Source organism: Mixophyes fleayi, chromosome 1 (genome assembly GCF_038048845.1).
Source record: "Mixophyes fleayi isolate aMixFle1 chromosome 1, aMixFle1.hap1, whole genome shotgun sequence".
NCBI lineage: Eukaryota > Metazoa > Chordata > Amphibia > Anura > Limnodynastidae > Mixophyes > Mixophyes fleayi.
This window is the reverse complement of record NC_134402.1, coordinates 90,976,525-90,995,910: the sequence shown is the minus strand read 5'-3', so window position 1 is coordinate 90,995,910 and position 19,386 is coordinate 90,976,525. Positions and strand designations below refer to the sequence as shown.

The window sequence follows — 19,386 nt, the reverse complement described above, 5'->3', positions numbered from 1 at the left end:
GAACAGGGACAGCAGTACTTTATTCTAGAACAAATGCAGTGTGTGTGTCTGTGTGTGTCTGTGTGTGTCTGTGTGTGTGTCTGTGTGTGTGTGTGTGTGTGTGTGTGTTCTCTTGGATTTATTCAAGCTATGTCTTGTTCGCTTAAGATTTTTAATAAACATTTTTTAGTAATACAAAACTAATAAACCTTTTGTAGGTTTGTGCTACGCCTTAAACTGCAATGTTTATTGGCTTTAGTTTGCTAACTTCCTGAGAGCTCAGTCTGGCTATATTCACAGTTTGGCTATAAAAATAATTAGCAGGTGAGGTGGCCAAACTTCATGTTTGTTATGCTGTTGTCTTAGGGCTCAATCACATATTCCAGTTTTTCATTTGGATTTCATGTAGTGTATTGTGCATATGACCATTTAAAACCAATGAAATGCTTTATGAGATCATGGATTTCCCTGCAATTTCTCTGAATGAAAATAAAGCATCATAAGTAAAGATATATGAAAGTGCCTGTATATCTAATCACTAATATCTATTATAATGTATGTCGCAGATGTCAATAGTGAAAAATGTTTATAAAAATGTCAACCAAAATGGAAGAAAACTTGATGAAGTTATTCAGGAGAGCAAAGAAAAGTAGAAGTAAGTTTGCTCCTGGACAAAACCATGTTACAATGCAAGGGGTGTAAATTAGTTTATTATTTTGCTCGTAAGTTAACTACTGTCTTCTTTTTCATGTAGCACACAAATACTGATAGCTTGATTTTTACACTGAAACTTAAAGTTGATCTAGGACATGCCTTATCCCAACTATAAATATGTCCCCACATTTAAAATTAACGTCCCCCTCCAATGCAACATGGTTTTGCCCAGGTGTGAATTTACTCCTTTTTTATGTTATGTTCTCCTTAATGACTCGGGCCCTATGTGCTTCTCAATATGCCATGACTCCGTATTAATAATAAAATCTCCATTAACATTTTCTTTTTAAAAATAAAGGATCCATAAACCATAACCAAATATTTGTGAATGTTGTTACAAACTATTTTATATATTGCATTTTGTTGTTCTTTGCTTGTAAATATACATATTTTGATCTTGTGAAACAATTGTTTCTCTTAAACCTCAAGGCGAGAAATCATTTCTGAGCTATGCAGTTTTCCTAGTATCTCAGTCATTTCTTCACAGTAGCATGTGTTTGTGCTGTAATGATCATTTTACCTCCCTAACACCAACTTTTAATAATGCTTACATAGACTCAACTAAAAATATACAGCTTCAAATAGGTGTTAACTCCAGTAAAAAAGAAAAAACATTGCGTGAATAATGAATGACACCCTAGACATACGCACATTTATATAAATAGTTTTCTAGCTTTGACCTTTGTATTAGATCCAGTTTTATATTACAGTAGTTAAGGTTTGTATGAACAAGTACATATAGGAGCTGATTCAATTCAGCGAGATGACTTCGGAATGCTTCCAGAGCGGTTGTGTGGCACCCTCCTGCTATGCAATATCGCAGATTTTTATCCGCAATGTTGGGTACCATAGTACCCAGAAATGTGGTCAGCCGAACATTGCGGTGATGTTCGGCCGCACTTTCACGCTGAGTTGAAACTGCCCCAAAGTCTAATGGACAAATTGATATCTATATATCTCCAATACTACCTATTTTATGGACAACTGGGGTGAGTGACGATGATTATACGGTTGTACTTGAACTACATCTCCCAATGTGCCCAGCTATGCTACAGGTCTCTAGTTACTGATGGGAAATCATGGAAGATGTAATTCACCAACTTCTGACAGCCAAAGGAAATTCATCGATATGTTTATGGTTTAGCATTCAGTGGAAGACATGTTGAAGTATATAATAAAGTCCTGGCCTTTATGGTTTATAAAACAAATGTATCCTTGGATGACTTCCACACTGCTAACACCAAGAATGCAGTAGTTTTTTAGACAAGAAACACTCCTGTGAAAATTAATATTTTGGAGTCATTAAAAGTTCCCAGAAGACTGAACACATATTTTCCCAAAATTAACAGTGCTGTGTGCTGTTATTCCATTGAATTATTCCTATTAGATTGATTGACAGGCTAGACATTAATTCACAGGTCTCACATTTCATTGCTGCAAAACACTGCTGAACAGCCATTGGCCTTAAATATTTGTAGAGAAAACAGCACCCATAAAAGGTATAAATATGGTTAAGGAATTATATTTGTGAGGACAAAAAATGTGTGACTTCATTTGTAAAGTAACGTGAACTGGATGTGTTTGTGAACAAAGTCTTATTTATTGTGTTACGTTGAGACAAATGGTAAATGGTCAAGATTATACTTCATTTGTCTTTTGTTAGCTTAAAATAGCATTTTTACTACGCATTAAGACGGAATGTAACACAGGTTACGTGTTCCTCTGTAGTTTTGTGAATATCGCTGTAAGATAAACTGGATGTGGAAATATGCTAGGTGGTGTGTGTGTGTGTGTGTGTGTGTGTGTGTGTGTGTGTGTGTGTGTTTGTTCCATTAATACATTGCTCACTTGTAGCTATCCAAAGCTCCTTGTTCCCCCTACGTTGCCCGGAGATCACCAAATTACCTCAGTATTTCCGACCTTTGCATGAGCTTTTGTATCGCGACCCTGTTAGGGCCACGGATGTAGTGAAGAAGCTATGATTTGTAAGATAGCTCCTTGTGTAAGGAACGAAGAGTATAGATCTATGTGTGGTTTGAGCTTTCAATTGTAATGTCCATTTCTGTGAGCAGTGACAGACATTTCACACCTAGTCCATTTATCTCCAAAATGGCATGCAGGAAGTCTGAGAGATGTTCACAAAATGATGTGTGCTTAGTGTGTATATATGTAATGTATTAGTGTGGTGAATTGGTGAAAGTTGCAGATCTATATGATCTTATTGATATTCGGACTATCCTGAAAGTAGGATTTTTTTTTTCTGAGGGACCTGGAATCGGTTGGATTTAACAGCTTTTTTTAACCTTCTTTTTATCACTCTATGAAAAAGTGCGACATACTGCTGATTTAAATGTTAGTACGTATATATAAAGATTTGTGAAATTATGAAAGTGCAGTAGAACTTTGACCAAATCAAATTTTAAAGCAAAATGGGTCATTGCTTCACCATTCTGTGGAATTATACACTGTACTGTAAATTCCACAGACATTATATAGAGATGGGACAATGGCAGTTTGTTTTACTATGTGCTTTGCTTGGGGTATACAATAATGAGGTAGAAGTCTGGGATTAACAAAATTATTTGGAATTTTGCACATTTCTCCATAAAAATGTAGCAAGAAGCCTTTTTTGAGTGATGCTGGAAATATTGATGAGAAATAAAAAAAAATAGTGGTCCACATTGGATTCTTGCTTTATGGCATATTCCCACTATCGCATGTACACAGTATCTTGTTGTCATTGATTGATTTATAACCCTTTTTAATTTTGTAAGAATTACCCCATTCTCTTGAAAAAATAAATAGACAATGGTGGGCTAAACACTATTGTTTCTAGAAAGTTGGTATAAACCCAATTTTAGAGGGATGGTGTTAATCCATTGTACATGTACAGTAAACAATATCAGCTTTTTTGGTCATTAGCGTTTTCAGCTTGTGTCTGAGGCTCTGAGCTATTGATTTTAAAGATACACAGTAGTGCCTCTGAGATCTTATTACAGCCCACCACTGCTTGATAGCTGTGCTGTTCTAGTGTGATTAAAGGATGTGGTTTTTCAGATCCATTTCAAGCCCAATAAAGGTTTAAAAAAAACAAAAAAAACAAAAAACTGTGTGCAGTATTTTGGGTTTCCTTTTTTTAGAAGGTATAATTGCTTCTAGTTGGGAAAAATTCATTATCAGAAGATGAAAACAGTCAGCGGTATGCAATCTAGATGAAAGCAAAGCATCTGTCTGCCAATCAATATGGTATAAAAGATGTGAAGGTCACAAGGAGAAGAGATACTTCAGAGGATAATTTGATGATGTCATTCTTGTGACTTTTTTTGGTTGGGGGCAGCGCAAGAGAGTCTTTATTTGGGCCCTGGCATTCATAATGACTTCAGCTAAATATGCTTCCCTTTATAAATCTAATGTATAGCTGTTTTGTTATCTGGTACTATTGTGGATGATCAGTATGTGACCTTATAACAGCAAAATGCAAACTGTTTTTTGTTTTTGTTTTTCTTCCATTTTCAAGGTGGCCTTGAAGAGCATGATCTGTCAAAAAGAAGAGGAGCACTCTATCAGCTTATAGACAGGATAAGAAGATTTGGCTCTGGTATTTCAACTATTTATATAAGCCTTTTAAAGCACTGTAATGGCATTTTTAAGCCGCATAAATAGACTGTCATTGTATTTAGCAATTGCACGTGACAAAAGATCTAATGGACCTGTCCATTCATTATAGGTAATGAGCACACAAATGTAACTGGTGAAAAAGCAGAACTAAAACCCTCAGGGAAAAGTGAAAAGAGGAGAATTCCTAGAGCTGCTACGTCACGGACAGAGAGAATATGGCCTGGGGGAGTTATCCCATACATTATTGGAGGCAACTTCACTGGTAAGATGCATTCTTCTATTACTACCAAGGTATTGTCTTTTACCGTCAGTGGCTGGAATATTGTGGGGGATTGATCTAGATCAGCAGTTGAATTACAACTCCCAGCATTCTGTCCAGTGAGTTAGTTGTAACTCTGCATTAGAGAGACCTAGATGTAACTGCATAATGGCCTATGAGGACCTATTACTACAACTGTTAGCATGTGTTTGAACATGTCCAATATTCAAATATTAGGGAATTAAGGTTGCATTAACATTAATATTGGTTCAGACCATAAAATGACTGTTTCCATAATGTGTGGGTGACAGTCTGTTGCACAAGTGTAGCAGGCAAACATTATGCTGTGACACGGATGCATGAAAACAGTGAAAGGAGCACAGCCTATTCATAATTACTCATTAAAAATAAATAAACCCACATTTCACAGTGCACACCTGCTGAACAAGCTACAGGAGGCTCTCTGCCAACAGTGAAAATTGTTATTGGATGTTGTGTAATATTTTCTTTTTCATAACCAATTATATATTTTATTATCCACTGTTTCCTATGGACTGAGGCTATACCTAATGTAAGCTCATTATGTTACTAATGTATTTAGTAACTAGACACAAAGTTATATTATAAGGACCATGTGTTCTTGTTCAGTTTTATTTGTTTTTTATTTGCACACTGCTATGTGGAAGGTAATTAAATCACAAAATGTACATGGTTGGCTGATCTTGTATTCTTTTTGTCACATTTTAGATATTCCCATTATTCATAATAAATATACTGTATGTTTTATTTTGTTCCCCCTTTAAATCCTCACCATTATTGCCTTTGTTTTTTGGATAATAAATTGATTGTAGGCATATAAATGTGCACAATCCTGACTGTGCACAAGATGAAGGTTAAGAGGAAATCTATTCTAGTACCTTTAATCCTGTACAGAATTCAGCCTCTATACACGTGGTGAACATTAAACTGCATGGTAATCCACAATGGTGATAACAATTCTGTGACATTATTCTGAGTACCAAATGTAAACATGTAAATAAAGGGACAACAAAAAAAATTGTAAGTATGCTTAGTTGCATCCATAAACCTGTTTAAATTGTTTTGTTATCTAATGGACCTGTCACCTACACACCATAGAGCAGTAATTTTGCTCCTGGATCATTTTGTATGAGAATGTAGCCAATCATGGGAGGCCTGAGGCAATCCTTGTCTAGTGAGTTGATTGGCTGGCTGAATATTGATTCGGATCACAAAACGACTGCTACCACTGTGTGTAGGGGACAGATTGACGTTAACCCTAGAAAGCCCAACTTGTTTAAAATTGCTGCATTTGATCTCCCTCATGCATTTCCTCTAGGCAGCCAGAGGGCCATGTTCAAGCAGGCCATGAGACACTGGGAGAAACACACCTGCGTGACCTTCATAGAGCGCACTGATGAGGAGAGCTACATTGTGTTCACATATAGGCCTTGTGGGTAAGAATCTTCCCATCACTTATATAGAACCTGGGCTATAATATTATCATTCTCTCTGTACTGGCTGGAAGCAGTATTTTCAGCACAGATCTGTTGATGTAACCATTATAAAATTGCATGACATTGTTTTATATAGAGGTGCGTTTGTACAATATGACTACTTGTGGGGATCCTGCTCTTTACATGAGCTGGTATGACATCAGTTAGACTGAACTGAGCAGTATTTTAGAAGACAAGCTACAAGTTTTTAGCTTAATCCGTGAAAGAGCTGGTTCTAAAGTAATGGCAGTTTCAATATGATAATTATGCTTTTGAAGAGTGCTCATCTCCAGGTTTTTCAGACCCCACAAATCTAGGTGACCTCTAGTTTGCAGAGATATCTCCTTAGAGAGAAGAGTAGGCATGTATGTAGCTTTATATGCTGTGTGCAGATTGCCTTGTTTTTCTATTGCAAAGCCAATGTTTTGAGCTATGCACCCAGTGTGCTCCGCATATCAGATCCTGTAGCAGCACAAGCTCTGCAGTCTGATTTCATCTTCTTTGAAGGAAGATTGATCTATTATTTTTTTTTTTTAATAATGGCCTAAGATATTCTAAATGTTTTACTTACAAGTTTTGTTTCCATTCTTAAAAGGGTGGGATGGTGACCTTTTTTTAAGTACCTTTTGCCTTTTATCTAAACTGATTAATAATTGATGTACCCAAAGCTTTTACGATGATTTGTAAGCATTAATTAAAACTCTTATAGTCATCATTGTCCTAAGTGTCTGCATCATCCAATCAAAGACTTGGAAAATGAGTTTACTTTACAAACTCTCTCCTGATAGGTGCATTGTGGGAAGCATATTTATCCATTAGCAGAGGGCAGTAAAATAACGGTATAAATTGTCAACAGTAACAGACACGCAAACTTAATATAAATATATAAAATAATATATTTGTAGACGTTTGTTGCCCTTAGGCTCCAAAAGCCAAGGTGCCAAGAGTTTGTAATCCTACCTTGTGCATTTCCTGTCACTCTCTCCATCAACCCCATTACTATATTTTTTGTTTGAACAGCTATCAAGCAGTTGAGGGCAGCCTTTTATTAATGTATGCAAGCTTATGACAAAAAAGATTTATTTACATATTTAGTCAAAACCCCAGTGTGGACTGCTCAACCTGTTTTAATTTGAGCTTGATGATTTTCCAGGCATTAAACAAAAGCTGGTATATAAAAAGCTGATCATCTTTTGCCAGAGATAAGTCCACTATTAATCCTAAACAGCCATAAAATCTAGCTGACTTCATAAGTGGATAGATCTTCACGGAATCTGTTATCAACAATATCATAGAAAAGGAAATCGTAGAGTTCTATCTCTCTCCTTTTTTTTCCTGTAAGATAATGATCATACCTTGCATTTATAAAGAATATTATACATTTCGGTGAGACTAGATTTTAAATGGACAACAAACAAGGTTTTCAAGACCAGGGAACTGTCAGGATTACATTTAAACAATTGAGCTGAATATGAATGTCACCCTGCAAATCTGTATTTTTAGTAAACATCAATACATGGTACAGTGTTCTCAGAATTGTTGTTGCTATGATACGATGGAAATCTGTGAGTGTAACAGATGTGACCTGTAATAAATGATTCAAGTGTTTTGGTTTATTAATAAACTTAACTCCTTTTACTATCTGAAAGGCCTGAAAATAAGTTAATTAAGTGGGGACCTGTGACTGCCACTAGGTGCTATGGTTTATCTTTCATTTGTTCTCCAGGTGCTGCTCGTATGTCGGTCGGAGAGGAAATGGGCCTCAAGCAATATCCATTGGAAAAAACTGTGATAAATTTGGAATTGTGGTCCATGAGCTGGGTCATGTCATAGGCTTTTGGCATGAGCACACAAGGCCGGACAGAGATGATCATGTAACCATTATCAGGGAAAATATTCAGCCAGGTAATCCTTTACTTGAAGGTTTCACATCCATTAAAAATAAAATTTTATTTCATGAAGTTTATTAATTACTGCTCTAGTGAAGTCAACCTTTTAGAATGGGTTGATAATGTTGTTTTTATCTTAAAGTAAATTAATGACACCATCCAGGATTTGTTAACTGACTTACAGTTTTTAGTTATGGCTGTTAAGTTATTATTTTATTTACTAAGCTTTATGACTCCTAGGCCAAGAATACAACTTTCTGAAAATGGAGCCGGGAGAGGTGAACTCACAGGGAGAGCCATATGATTTTGACAGCATCATGCATTATGCAAGGAACACCTTCTCAAGGTTGGAATCTCAGGTTATAATTTTTGACTTTTAATTCAATTTCCTTTTAGTTTAAAAAAGTTATCTATTTTGTGGATTAATATGGTGGATCAATGTAATCATCAGGTCGTTGGGGTGACGGTAAATTAACTGACACACTTAATATTTGTGTTGTGTCCAGATTTTGTGCAGCCTGTGGTTTTCAATATGCTTGGTTACCAAATGACTGGTGTTTGTCAAGTCTGTCCTAACACTGGATAACTATGTAGTATATTTAAAAAAAAAGGATTACATTTCACTCTTCAATTGAAATTCAATTGGGCACCGATATTACGGTGATACAGAAGTGAAAGTTGCCCAATCAATTTATAGGTTCATAGCAGGTGCTTGAAAGGGTGGGGTTATCCTGAAAGGAACAAATACAGAGAAATATCCCCCAGCACACTGCTATAACCAGCAAAAGAGCTGCTATTTCTGCTTGTACATAAAAATGCAGTAGTCTCAGTTGCACATATTTGCAAATGTATGGAAAGCCACCTGCCACTCCATGGCGCTTCTGCTAATCGGGTGGTCGAAACTCTAAATAGTGAGAGTCCCTATATTGGGCCATATGTGTTTTTAAATTGAGAGCTAACTTACCAAAAGCCTCTAAATAACAATGCAGCACTAGCACTCCCCATCAGTTACTGATACCAACATGCCTCTCAAACACACAATACAGAAGTGGAAGTTACTCAATCAATTTATAGGTTCATAATGTGTATTCATGATGCGTGTGCGTGGTAATGCACTTTATTACTGTTAATATGGTAATATTTAATGCTTTGCAGCAAAAATCAGGGTTAAAATTAGAATATTAATGGTAGTATAATTAACACCTCTTTATTATAATATCTCTATTTTCTTGTATCTTGTATAGTTGACATTTTTAATAGTTTTTTTTTCTCTCTCGTTATTTACACTGAGAAGTATGGTAACATTAAATCCGGTAACTTCCAAATGTTCAGTAAAAAATTTATGGCATTGGCTCAATTTAGTTTTATTCTATAAATTTGAGGCAATCTTTTATTTTATGCATAAACTGTCAAGCCGTTACAGTTCAAGACAGAACTTTTAATTAGGTACCCTGCTTCTTTTTTGAAGCATATAAGTATTGCTGACAGTATTTTTAGATTTACAAATGCTTATTACTGTTTGACAATAAATAAAGCACAGGAGCATTAATGATTATTTCAAAAACACGTCTAAATATTTTTGCTGACAATTTAAAAAAAATGTATACTAACAAATTATTATATTTTACTGACCTATTCAAATGAAATGGAAATGCAGAAAAATGAGTGTAGGGCAATCAACAATAAAAGGTGACTGTAATTTGACATAGGAGATTCACAAAACCACAACCCAAATTTGGTCTGTGCCATGGAGTTTGTCAGTAGGATGTCCTATATTTGTGGTCTACATACCTATGAAGAGTACAGATTCCGGAAGTTAGGAGGTATGTTCCCGCTCACCAACGTGAGCAGGTAAATAAGGCAATATCTGTCAGTCAAGGGCATAAATATATTCTGCTAGGTACCAGTAAGATCTAACGTGTAAAAGGAAGTGCACGGTGAAAAGAATGTAAGCCTGTTTTTAAACTGAAATCTTCCAAGTTGTGTAGCTCAAGATTAGTGTTCAGCGTTGATGTGTAGTTACTGGCACAACAATGTCAGCATGCAAGATGTTGTATAATGAGTTTTATCACATATAAATATTAAATTTACTTTGTATATCTTTGGTTTATTTGACCTAAAAGTCATCAGTGAGACCTGGCATCTGCCTTATATAATGCACTATGCAGTAATGTATGTTAAATACTGAGATTAAATCCATGCATTCCAGTCCCCTTTTCAAATGAAAAACATCAGTAGATAATCTGTTATGAAGATGTTCAAAAATACACTTTGTCACCGCTGGATAATGTGAAAAGAAAATAAGAGCCCTAATATATAGTGTATGTTACATATTAAGACCAAGTTAATTTAGACATGTGCTTTATTCCCTACTAACATAATAAGTGGGCGATGAGAAAGTACCTAACTTCTAATAAATGTTTATTGTGGTTCAACTTCCCTAACAAATTGGAACATCAGATGTACGTTTAAAAAATCTTTTATTGAACAAATCATTATTCTAAACTTGAAATGAAATGCAATTCAAACCTATGTAAAACGTTCTAAACCAAGACAAGATATTGAGCATTATATGTAGGATGTTATGGAGCAAATATAAAGTATTATTTTATGTTACTGGCAATGTTTGGTCCTAGAAGCGATCTGCAGTGCTTCCTGGTGAACAACTCCATTCAATATTGGATATTTATTTTCAGGTAGAATTATATGAAAGTGATTAAAAGGTAAATCTCACTTGCCTGCATTCCTTCAAGACTCTGATCCGGCGGGTCTTGCAATGTCTATAGCGCTCTTTTAGGGCTACTGAAGGCATCACAGGACTCTCCAGATTAGAGGGTCAAGAGAGGGCAGGTAAGTGAGGTTTTCTTTTCTTGAATACTTACAGGAAGTTTACTGTCAAAGCAAAACTGCTACCTTATGGTAACCGTTCTTTAGCTTCAATTCTTTTTCATTTTTTTTTATTATGTCCTGCAAGGTCCCTTTTTAGTCACACACATACCTGACATATTCATTTATAAACACCTTGTTTGAAAGTATATTGTGTTTTTATATCTTTAATGACAGTTTTTTTTTAAAAACTTTATTGTGTGGAATAAACAGTGTTTTAATCCATTTTCTCCAAGCATTTCTGAGAGTGTTAGATTGAAAATGACACTATATTGCACATATAAGTCACTTTCGCAGCATACTTATTTGTTCCATATGGTAAGGTGAAAGTAGGCCTGATATCCTTGTACAATTTATTCAATAAAATACCAACTACTTTAATGTGAAAATAACTAAAATACCTGCCTGTCTATGCTTGTGTCTATAACCCCTATATGTAAGTCACATCTAAGTGGCGTTCCATTCACACTGCACTTCCCTTAAAAAATATAGGAAACTGTACTTGATTATTGGGTTTTTGTACACAGACCTTCACAAAGCACATGAAGGAGCCTGACTAGTCCTGGATGCTATATGCATGCTTTTTATTTTATTTTTTGGTCAATGCTATGTAAAGCACCTTCACATAGGTCCATGCAACTAAGCTATACCTGATCAGCATGCCCATTTAATGCACTGTTCCCCCACAGGTTCAAGAGTTCTTCTATCACAGTACTCTTGTGGGCTGAATTAATATTCAAATCACTATGAACTGTAGACCATTCATGTCTCTGTGATATCACTAGTTCCTAGTGAACTGAGAGACTGCATTCTCATAAATGCACACAATTCGGAATTGTGTGCAGGTGCTAGGATCAATGGTCGAAGTGGAAACTTGAAGTGATTGTATGGAAAATGTATGTAAATGTGATAGTTTCCCACTTACAGCAGTGGGAGACGTGGTGGTAAGACATAACACTATATATTCCCCCACTTCGACCCCTGGCTAGGATCATATTCATATTTGAAGCGCAGGCACTGCAGGTGGCCGATCTGGTAAGTTCAAGAATTATTCATTTGTATATTGGAGGCACACACTATTTAGGCTAGCTGTGTTTGGAAACACTTTGGGGTATATTTACTAAACTGTGGGTTTGACAAAATGCAGATGTTGCCTATAGCAACCAATCAGATTCTAGTTATTTATTTAGTACATTCTACAAAATGACAGCAAGAATCTGATTGGTTGCTATAGGCAACATCTCCATGTTTTCAAACCCGCAGTTTAGTAAATATACCCCTTGGTGTACTTGATTCTTGGCTACTGTTTTTATGAGTTGTGATTTATGATAGAACAAATGTGTAATAGAACTGATTCTTTTTCTCTATGTTTCATATTTTAGGGGTATGTTTTTGGATACAATTCTTCCATCCCGTGATGAAAACGGTTTGCGACCTCCTATTGGTCAACGCACACGACTCAGTAAAGGAGATATTGCACAGGCAAGGAAACTGTATAGATGTCCAGGTACATATGGAGAATAATTATGTGTTCAGCAGCTCGTTTCCATGCTGCCAAAGGCCATTGAATGTGCGCTAAAACATTTGTGTGTGTATACAGTTCAGTTGGCCAATTTACATGTCTTTATAACTTTGTAACCTTTGTCAGCATTTCATTTGCCTGCTTTCTTTCTCCCTTTTACTAGTTTAGAAAGGCTGCATGTTTCTACATGCAGGACCCATTATCTAAATCCTTAAAACTGTATTTCAGGTAGAAATGATACCTCCCAGTCCTGAATTTTTGGTATGTCTCCTTATAAATACAATGAACAACAATAATTGCATGCCAAGTAAAAAGGGGTGGCTAAGTGACACTTATTTACAGACCGCTTATGATAAATCTATGCACAAAGTTCTTAAATGAGATGTAACATGTAATATCTTTCAGCTAGAGACATTTTGAAAATACAGTGGATTACCATAAGAGTGACTCTGTTATTCTGCTATGTGTAAATAGTGAATGTATTACGACCTTTTTGTATTATTGGGAATGTCATGATTGCAGCTACTGACACAGCGTTTTTATTAGAAGCTGGCTGACTTCGCATTGGCACAGGTTTCAAGGCAAACTCTAGCCAAATAAAAACATTTTAGCAATAAAACTACCTCATCAAATTGCAGCATTCAGTGCAGGTTATGTACATTTCCATGCTCTTATTCCTGGGGAACCAACAGTTACTGTTGTGAGCAAATATGAGTAGCCCCTAAACTGCAAACTTTTTAATTGTTTTCCTTTTATTAGGGGCTGTGAGAATTGGTTTATTGATGAAATACTTTATTTTCCGAGTGTTCTCCTTGAGAACGCATGAAAGCAAACAGTCGCTTTAAACTCTTTTTAGTGATGCATTCCTAACGTGTGTTTCTTGCGATGTGCTTTTATAGTTACTATCTATTGTATCCATAGCTCTTGTTGATGTGTGCTTTTTTTCTGAAAATTTAAGCTTAACATTAATGTTTAGAATCCAATGTGAATGAGCCATAGATGGATAATTTGCTACATAGGCAAAAACAAATAGGTGTTAGTTGTCAGGAATACCCAACTAGACCAGAAATGCTGAATGGGCTGTTTGAAAGCTCTTGCAATAAAATTTCAATAAATGGAGATGTAATTTGCATTGACTTGCAGTGTGAATTTTTAGGGCAGGACATATGTTTTGTAAAGAAACTTATGTTAATTTTTTTTGTGCTCCACCACTGTTTGCTCATTCTTCCTATTGCGTTATATATAACTAGATATAATTAAGTTTGGTGTGTTTTTCAGCTTGCGGTGAAACATTACAAGATTCCACGGGCAATCTCTCATCTCCAGGATTCCCAAATGGTTATCCTTCTTATACTCATTGTATATGGAGAATCTCTGTCACCCCAGGGGAGAAGGTAATAGTTTGTTTTTAATTGGTCTCCTTTGTTTTTTGCCACAGTACATGGGTTTGTTTATTTGTTATGTTTCTGTGATGAATGGACAGGCGTGCCATCACTCAACACCTAGGAGTATATTTACTAAACTGCGGGTTTGAAGAAGCGATATGTTGCCTATAGCAACCAATCAGATTCTAGCCGTCATTTTGTAGAATGTACTAAATAAATTATAAATGGAATATGGTTGCTATAGGCAACATCGCCACTTTTTCAATCCTGCAGTTTAGTAAATATACCCCCCAAATCTTGTTTTACAAATAGCCAATATAAAATCATTGGGAAAATACATTTTGATGACCTTTAAAAAAAACAAAACAAAAACGACACATTGAATGTTGGACTAAAGTCCTTCATTAGCAAAATACAGCTTTTAATGTATGTTTAACAGTATTTGTACTATAATTAAAACCATTTTGCCAGAAATTGCACTGTCAAGGTTAATGACATGCATGACAAATTACTTTAATAGAAGCTATAGTGCAGTAGCAGAATTTGCTTATGTTGCTTTTTCTGTGCTAACAAATCTGACAGACACTGCCTAATTATTTACAGTACAGGCTTGTAGCAACTGTGTCCCTTGAACTGCTGGGCTGCAGTAGTCCGTGTTACAATCATGAATGAATGTAGTTTGATTATGCATGCTTCATTGCCATCTCTTGTCTTGTTCTTTTAAGTGAGTAGCAGAAAAAGCAGACATTCAAATATGCCATTGTTTAGAAGTTATAGAATAATTCTTTCTAGTTATTTGGTTGCTGAAATGAACACTGGTGTCTGGCACGTTATGAGGATAGTTGTATATTTGTATAAATAAACAAAATGCTCTGAATGAAATTGCTTAGGATACCAAATTCCAATTGGCTGGCTTAATATTTGACATCAAAACATGGATTAATCAGCACTGTCTTGTGGATAGGCCTCACCAAGGTTAGCTGAGACATCATAGGCTTCACCTTGGGATGGCTTTGGCTTGTACATGCCTTCTTGCAACATATATTTCTTTATCTTTCTGAGTTTTGCTTAATTATGGATTCATCCAATCTGTTAGAATAGTCTACATGACACAGATCTACTATTGAATACGGTTATAGTCCCAGAGGGCATCTTTGTTCTTGTAAAGAGAACAATGATAAGCACCTCTGACTATGATATAAAGACATGGCTGAAGAGCGCATCTGGTAGCTAGAATGAAAAAACAGTGCATTTAGTGAAAGTTGCAGAAGTGCATTTCAAGACCATATATTAGAATTAATTGACAGTGGTAACCCCAGGGGCGCACGCAGGGGGAGTTTCTTTGTCTCCAGAAACTCCTTCCTGACGCTAACGAAGTGCCCCACATAGCAGCACTGTACTATATAGCAGCCACGGCGGTGCTGTATTGTATAAAGCACCGCCGCGGACGCTTCTTTGACAGCGCCGCGGCTGCTGTATAGTACATGCTGCCGAAATGGAGCTTTTTTTTGGGTGGGGGGGACCCCACTAAAAATCCTGCATGCGCCCCTGAACCCCCACAGCTGTATGTAGACAATATGGCTTATAACGGCTCAAACTGTAAAAACCATTCCGTATCCATATATTGTTTCATGGCAAAGCCAAAACCTCTATAGGTAAGGCTCCAAAGTCCAACTGCTCTTCACAAAGTAGGAAGCAAAGGTGTATTATACATGTAGGCAGTTGTCTCAGTAACTTAGGGACTGGTAAGTGCAGCTGTGTTCTGTTCAGCACAGGTAGGTTTGAGCATATGAATATTATATGTTAATATTTTTGGTACAATGTTTTCCAGATTGTTTTAAATTTCACAACTATGGACCTCTACAAGAGCAGTCTTTGCTGGTATGACTATATTGAAGTCAGGGATGGCTTTTGGAGAAAATCACCACTATTGGGTATGAAATCTATATGCTCTGCTTGTCACTATTGTTTGTTAGTACATAAAAAGCATTGCTAAATAAATACATACAAACTAATTGTACATGCTGCAAAGTTGTGATGAAATGCCCATGGACAAATCAGAAAGTAACACGTTTATTTTGGCACAAAAAATTTATTTTGCCGCCAGAATTTATGATTGCACATCCCTTCAACAACTAGTTATACGACTCTTTCTATGAGTTATTCAATATTCAGACAACATTGTTATAGTAATGAGATGCATGCATTGTATGTATAACTTTGTACCGTTATCTTATTTGTGGACAAATAGTATAAAGGATGTGCAAAAATGAATAGTAGAGGGTGGAGTAAGAAGTAATTGATTCAAAGGACCTACTGCTTTATTATGATTATTGTTCTTTTGGATGTGTGTATTTTTTGTTTTTGTATTTGTTTGGGTGTTTTTTTTTTTGTATATTTCTTTATACAAATATAATTGCCATATATTGATTTAATTGTTGCCCAATTTATAGCCTAAAACACAACTTATGACCTCCTGATAAAATACTATTACTATTAATGCCATCTTTTGGGCCTAAGTTCCACCTTTCCATCTATTCTTCAAAATTGTTCTTCTCTTGGTTCTGGGGTACAAATCTGTGTGACTAAACTTTTTCTGCTGCTCCAAAAAGTCTGTCTGGCTGTATTCTTGCTGCTCCCACCTTGTGTGTTGTTTTTAGTTATGTTGCAAGTGGCTTTTAATACTGTAAGCTGCGTTTTATGATGATTTGCATCTAAAATTCTTCTGAAATATATGTAATATAATTGTAGGGAGGTTTTGTGGAGATAAACTGACAGAAGTCTTGACAACAACAGACAGCAGAATGTGGATTGAGTTCCGAAGCAGCAGCAACTGGGTTGGAAAAGGGTTTGCTGCAGTGTATGAGGGTAAGATAATATACATGTAATCATTTATTATAGACAATATGAACAATATGAGCCCGATTTTGAGTTAGGAGCAAAGAAAAGGAGCATATTTGCACCTGGACAAACCACGTTATAATGCAAGGGGTACAAATTTACTGGCTGTCTTTCTTCATGTAGAACACAAATACTTGATAGCTTTATTTTTACACTGAAATTAAAGTTGATCTAGGACATGCCCTACCCCAACTATAAATCTAAAACCTACATTTTAAATGTACCACCCCCTCTAATGCAGCATGGTTTTGCCCAGGTGCAAAGTTACTAATTTTCTTTGCTTTGCTCCTAACTCAAAATCGGGCCCTAAGTGCATATGGTATTTCTTGTGTGGGCATTACTCCTGTGTAATGCTCTATAGGCATTATAGCTTCACCAGCTCCACTAAGAGCAGAATAATCTGTTAAGCTGGGTACACACTACACTGTTTTCGTCCAATAATCGTCTCAAACCGCCGGCATACGACCGCTCGTTCAAAAGTCGGGTCAGTGTGTGCAGTGACACGATGGTCGAAAGTCTGCCCAAATGGACGATTATCGCCTCATTTGGTTGGTCGTACCGTTTAATATTTTCGTTCCAATCTCGTTTCCGCTGTGTAGTGTGTATAAACTTCCGACCGATCCACAACAAGGCTAGTGTGTATGCAGTCCATGGACCGAGCGATCGGACCATCGATCGCATGTAATCGCTCGGCATAAAAAGTTGGTTGAAATTTCTGTTGTGTGTACCCAGCTTTAGACACTAGTGAAAGTATCTGTCCCCTGCTGTTTTTCTAGAGTGTGTGGGGGAAGTTTACCCTAAAATTTAGCAATAATGTGGAATTGTTATTTAAGGAAAGTGATAAAACTCTGAAATATATACCTCTTAGTATGTAGACATCTCTGTGTAAGAGTGAATGTTTCTTATTTGCATAACCACAGATGGCGTTTTAAATAAAATCTAAATATATCTAAGAATCAATCATAGACACACTTGCAAAAAAGGAAAAATGCACCTTTTTTGATTATATTTTCAGAAATAATATCATTGCTTTTATGACCTGTCCCACTGACTTTTTTCCCCAGCAATATGTGGAGGAGAGATCCACAAAGATTCAGGTCAGATCCAGTCCCCCAATTATCCAGACGACTATCGGCCATCGAAGGAGTGTATATGGAAAATAACAGTAGCCGAAAACTACAATGTCGGATTAACTTTTCAGGCATTTGAGGTAACGTTATCTGACCTAAACTGTCATAAGGATAAATTCTATTGCTTCCAGACATCTTTAATCCAAGCTGAAATGAACAAATTGTCATTAACAGGCCAATCTCTCCGCTAGCCCTGTTTCTATTGCATACATTTTCAAGAGGATTAAATGGTTTTAATCGTATTGGTGCTATTTGAGGGGAAAAAAATCAGGTTAAAATCCTGACAATAGGTTCTTTTCACAGGTTCCTAATCATAATAGACCAGGTTGCATTGCAGCACCGTTAGATAATAGAACGTGTGTTGGTGAAACTATTTGTAATAAATCCAATTTAACTCTAGTAGATTGCACGCAGAAAATGCTATTATATTAACAACAAGTCATTCTTTAATTATTGTATACCTATTAAATGCTCTTTTATTCATCTCTGTTGAAAGAACATGATGTGGTAAGGCCACTGATCGGATTGTGTTTTATACAGGCACCATTTAGGTGTTGGTGTTTTGTCTACCCTAATTATACAAGTGCTTAAAGCTCCTTTTTTCTAGTGTAAATCTCATTTTATGTTTTCAGTTGCAGTGATATATTTACTAGTTGTAGACATCTATGGAAACTGGTGCACAAATGTGTTGTTGTAACCCATAAACAACCTATAAGATGTTAAATGTAATTTTTCTGGTGCAATTTAGAAAATTAAGTTACAGAACATATTTATGTTGTGAGGTGTATATCCCTCTGTATGTCTGTCTGATTACTTCATAATAGCCAAAGCCAGTTCTTGTGTTTTATTAAGTCACATGGTATTGCCAAACCTAACCCTGATATTGATTGGATTTACAGATTGAGCGTCATGACACCTGTGCTTATGATTACCTGGAAGTGAGAGATGGGAGCAATGAAAATAGTCCTCTGATGGGACATTTCTGTGGCTACGATAAGCCAGATGACATCAGGTCTACCTCGAACACCCTGTGGATGAAGTTTGTTTCTGATGCAACAGTAAACAAAGCAGGGTTTGCTGCTAACTTTTTAAAGGGTAAATTATTCTCTCAGTCTACGGCCCCTTATATCTCTAACCTCCTCTCCATTCACACTCCTGACCGCTCCCTACGCTCAGCTAATGACCGCCGCTTCTCCTCCACTCTTATCACCACTTCCCACTCCAGAATCCAAGACTTCTCCCGTGCTGCCCCCCTTCACTGGAACGACCTCCCTCGCTCCATCCGTCTCTCTCCTAATCTGTGCTCCTTCAAACGAGCACTCAAAACTCGCCTGTTCCTCAAAGCGTACCAACCTTCTACCTAACCCCGCATCTCCTCCTAACGTTCTATTCTCTCTCCTCCCGGTCCTTCTCCCCACACTTCAACTTCCTTCAATTGTGTCTGGTTCGTTTCACCCACCCTTAGGATGTGAGCTCGAATGAGCAGGGCCTTCTTCCCTCTTGTCTCCACACCTGTTCTTCTACTCCGCCTCTACTGCATTAACCTGCCTGGAGTTTCTGAAGCATTGGTATTTTTGTTTATTGTTCTG

General features: G+C 36.6%; 1 protein-coding gene across 5 annotated transcripts in view; it reads left to right on the top strand.

Annotated features, from left to right (window-relative positions):
- Nucleotides 1-19,386, top strand: part of TLL1 (tolloid like 1) — a 216,367-nt gene that overhangs the window by 177,783 nt on the left and 19,198 nt on the right. For all 5 annotated transcript variants that reach the window (XM_075197940.1, XM_075197929.1, XM_075197933.1 and 2 more), the window contains 11 exons: nt 4,211-4,291; nt 4,421-4,573; nt 5,928-6,045; nt 7,811-7,989; nt 8,214-8,319; nt 12,242-12,366; nt 13,660-13,775; nt 15,598-15,700; nt 16,518-16,634; nt 17,732-17,877; nt 18,697-18,892. In XM_075197940.1, coding sequence (XP_075054041.1) covers nt 4,211-4,291; nt 4,421-4,573; nt 5,928-6,045; nt 7,811-7,989; nt 8,214-8,319; nt 12,242-12,366; nt 13,660-13,775; nt 15,598-15,700; nt 16,518-16,634; nt 17,732-17,877; nt 18,697-18,892 — 1,440 coding nt within the window. The remainder of the gene's footprint in view (nt 1-4,210; nt 4,292-4,420; nt 4,574-5,927; nt 6,046-7,810; nt 7,990-8,213; nt 8,320-12,241; nt 12,367-13,659; nt 13,776-15,597; nt 15,701-16,517; nt 16,635-17,731; nt 17,878-18,696; nt 18,893-19,386) is intronic.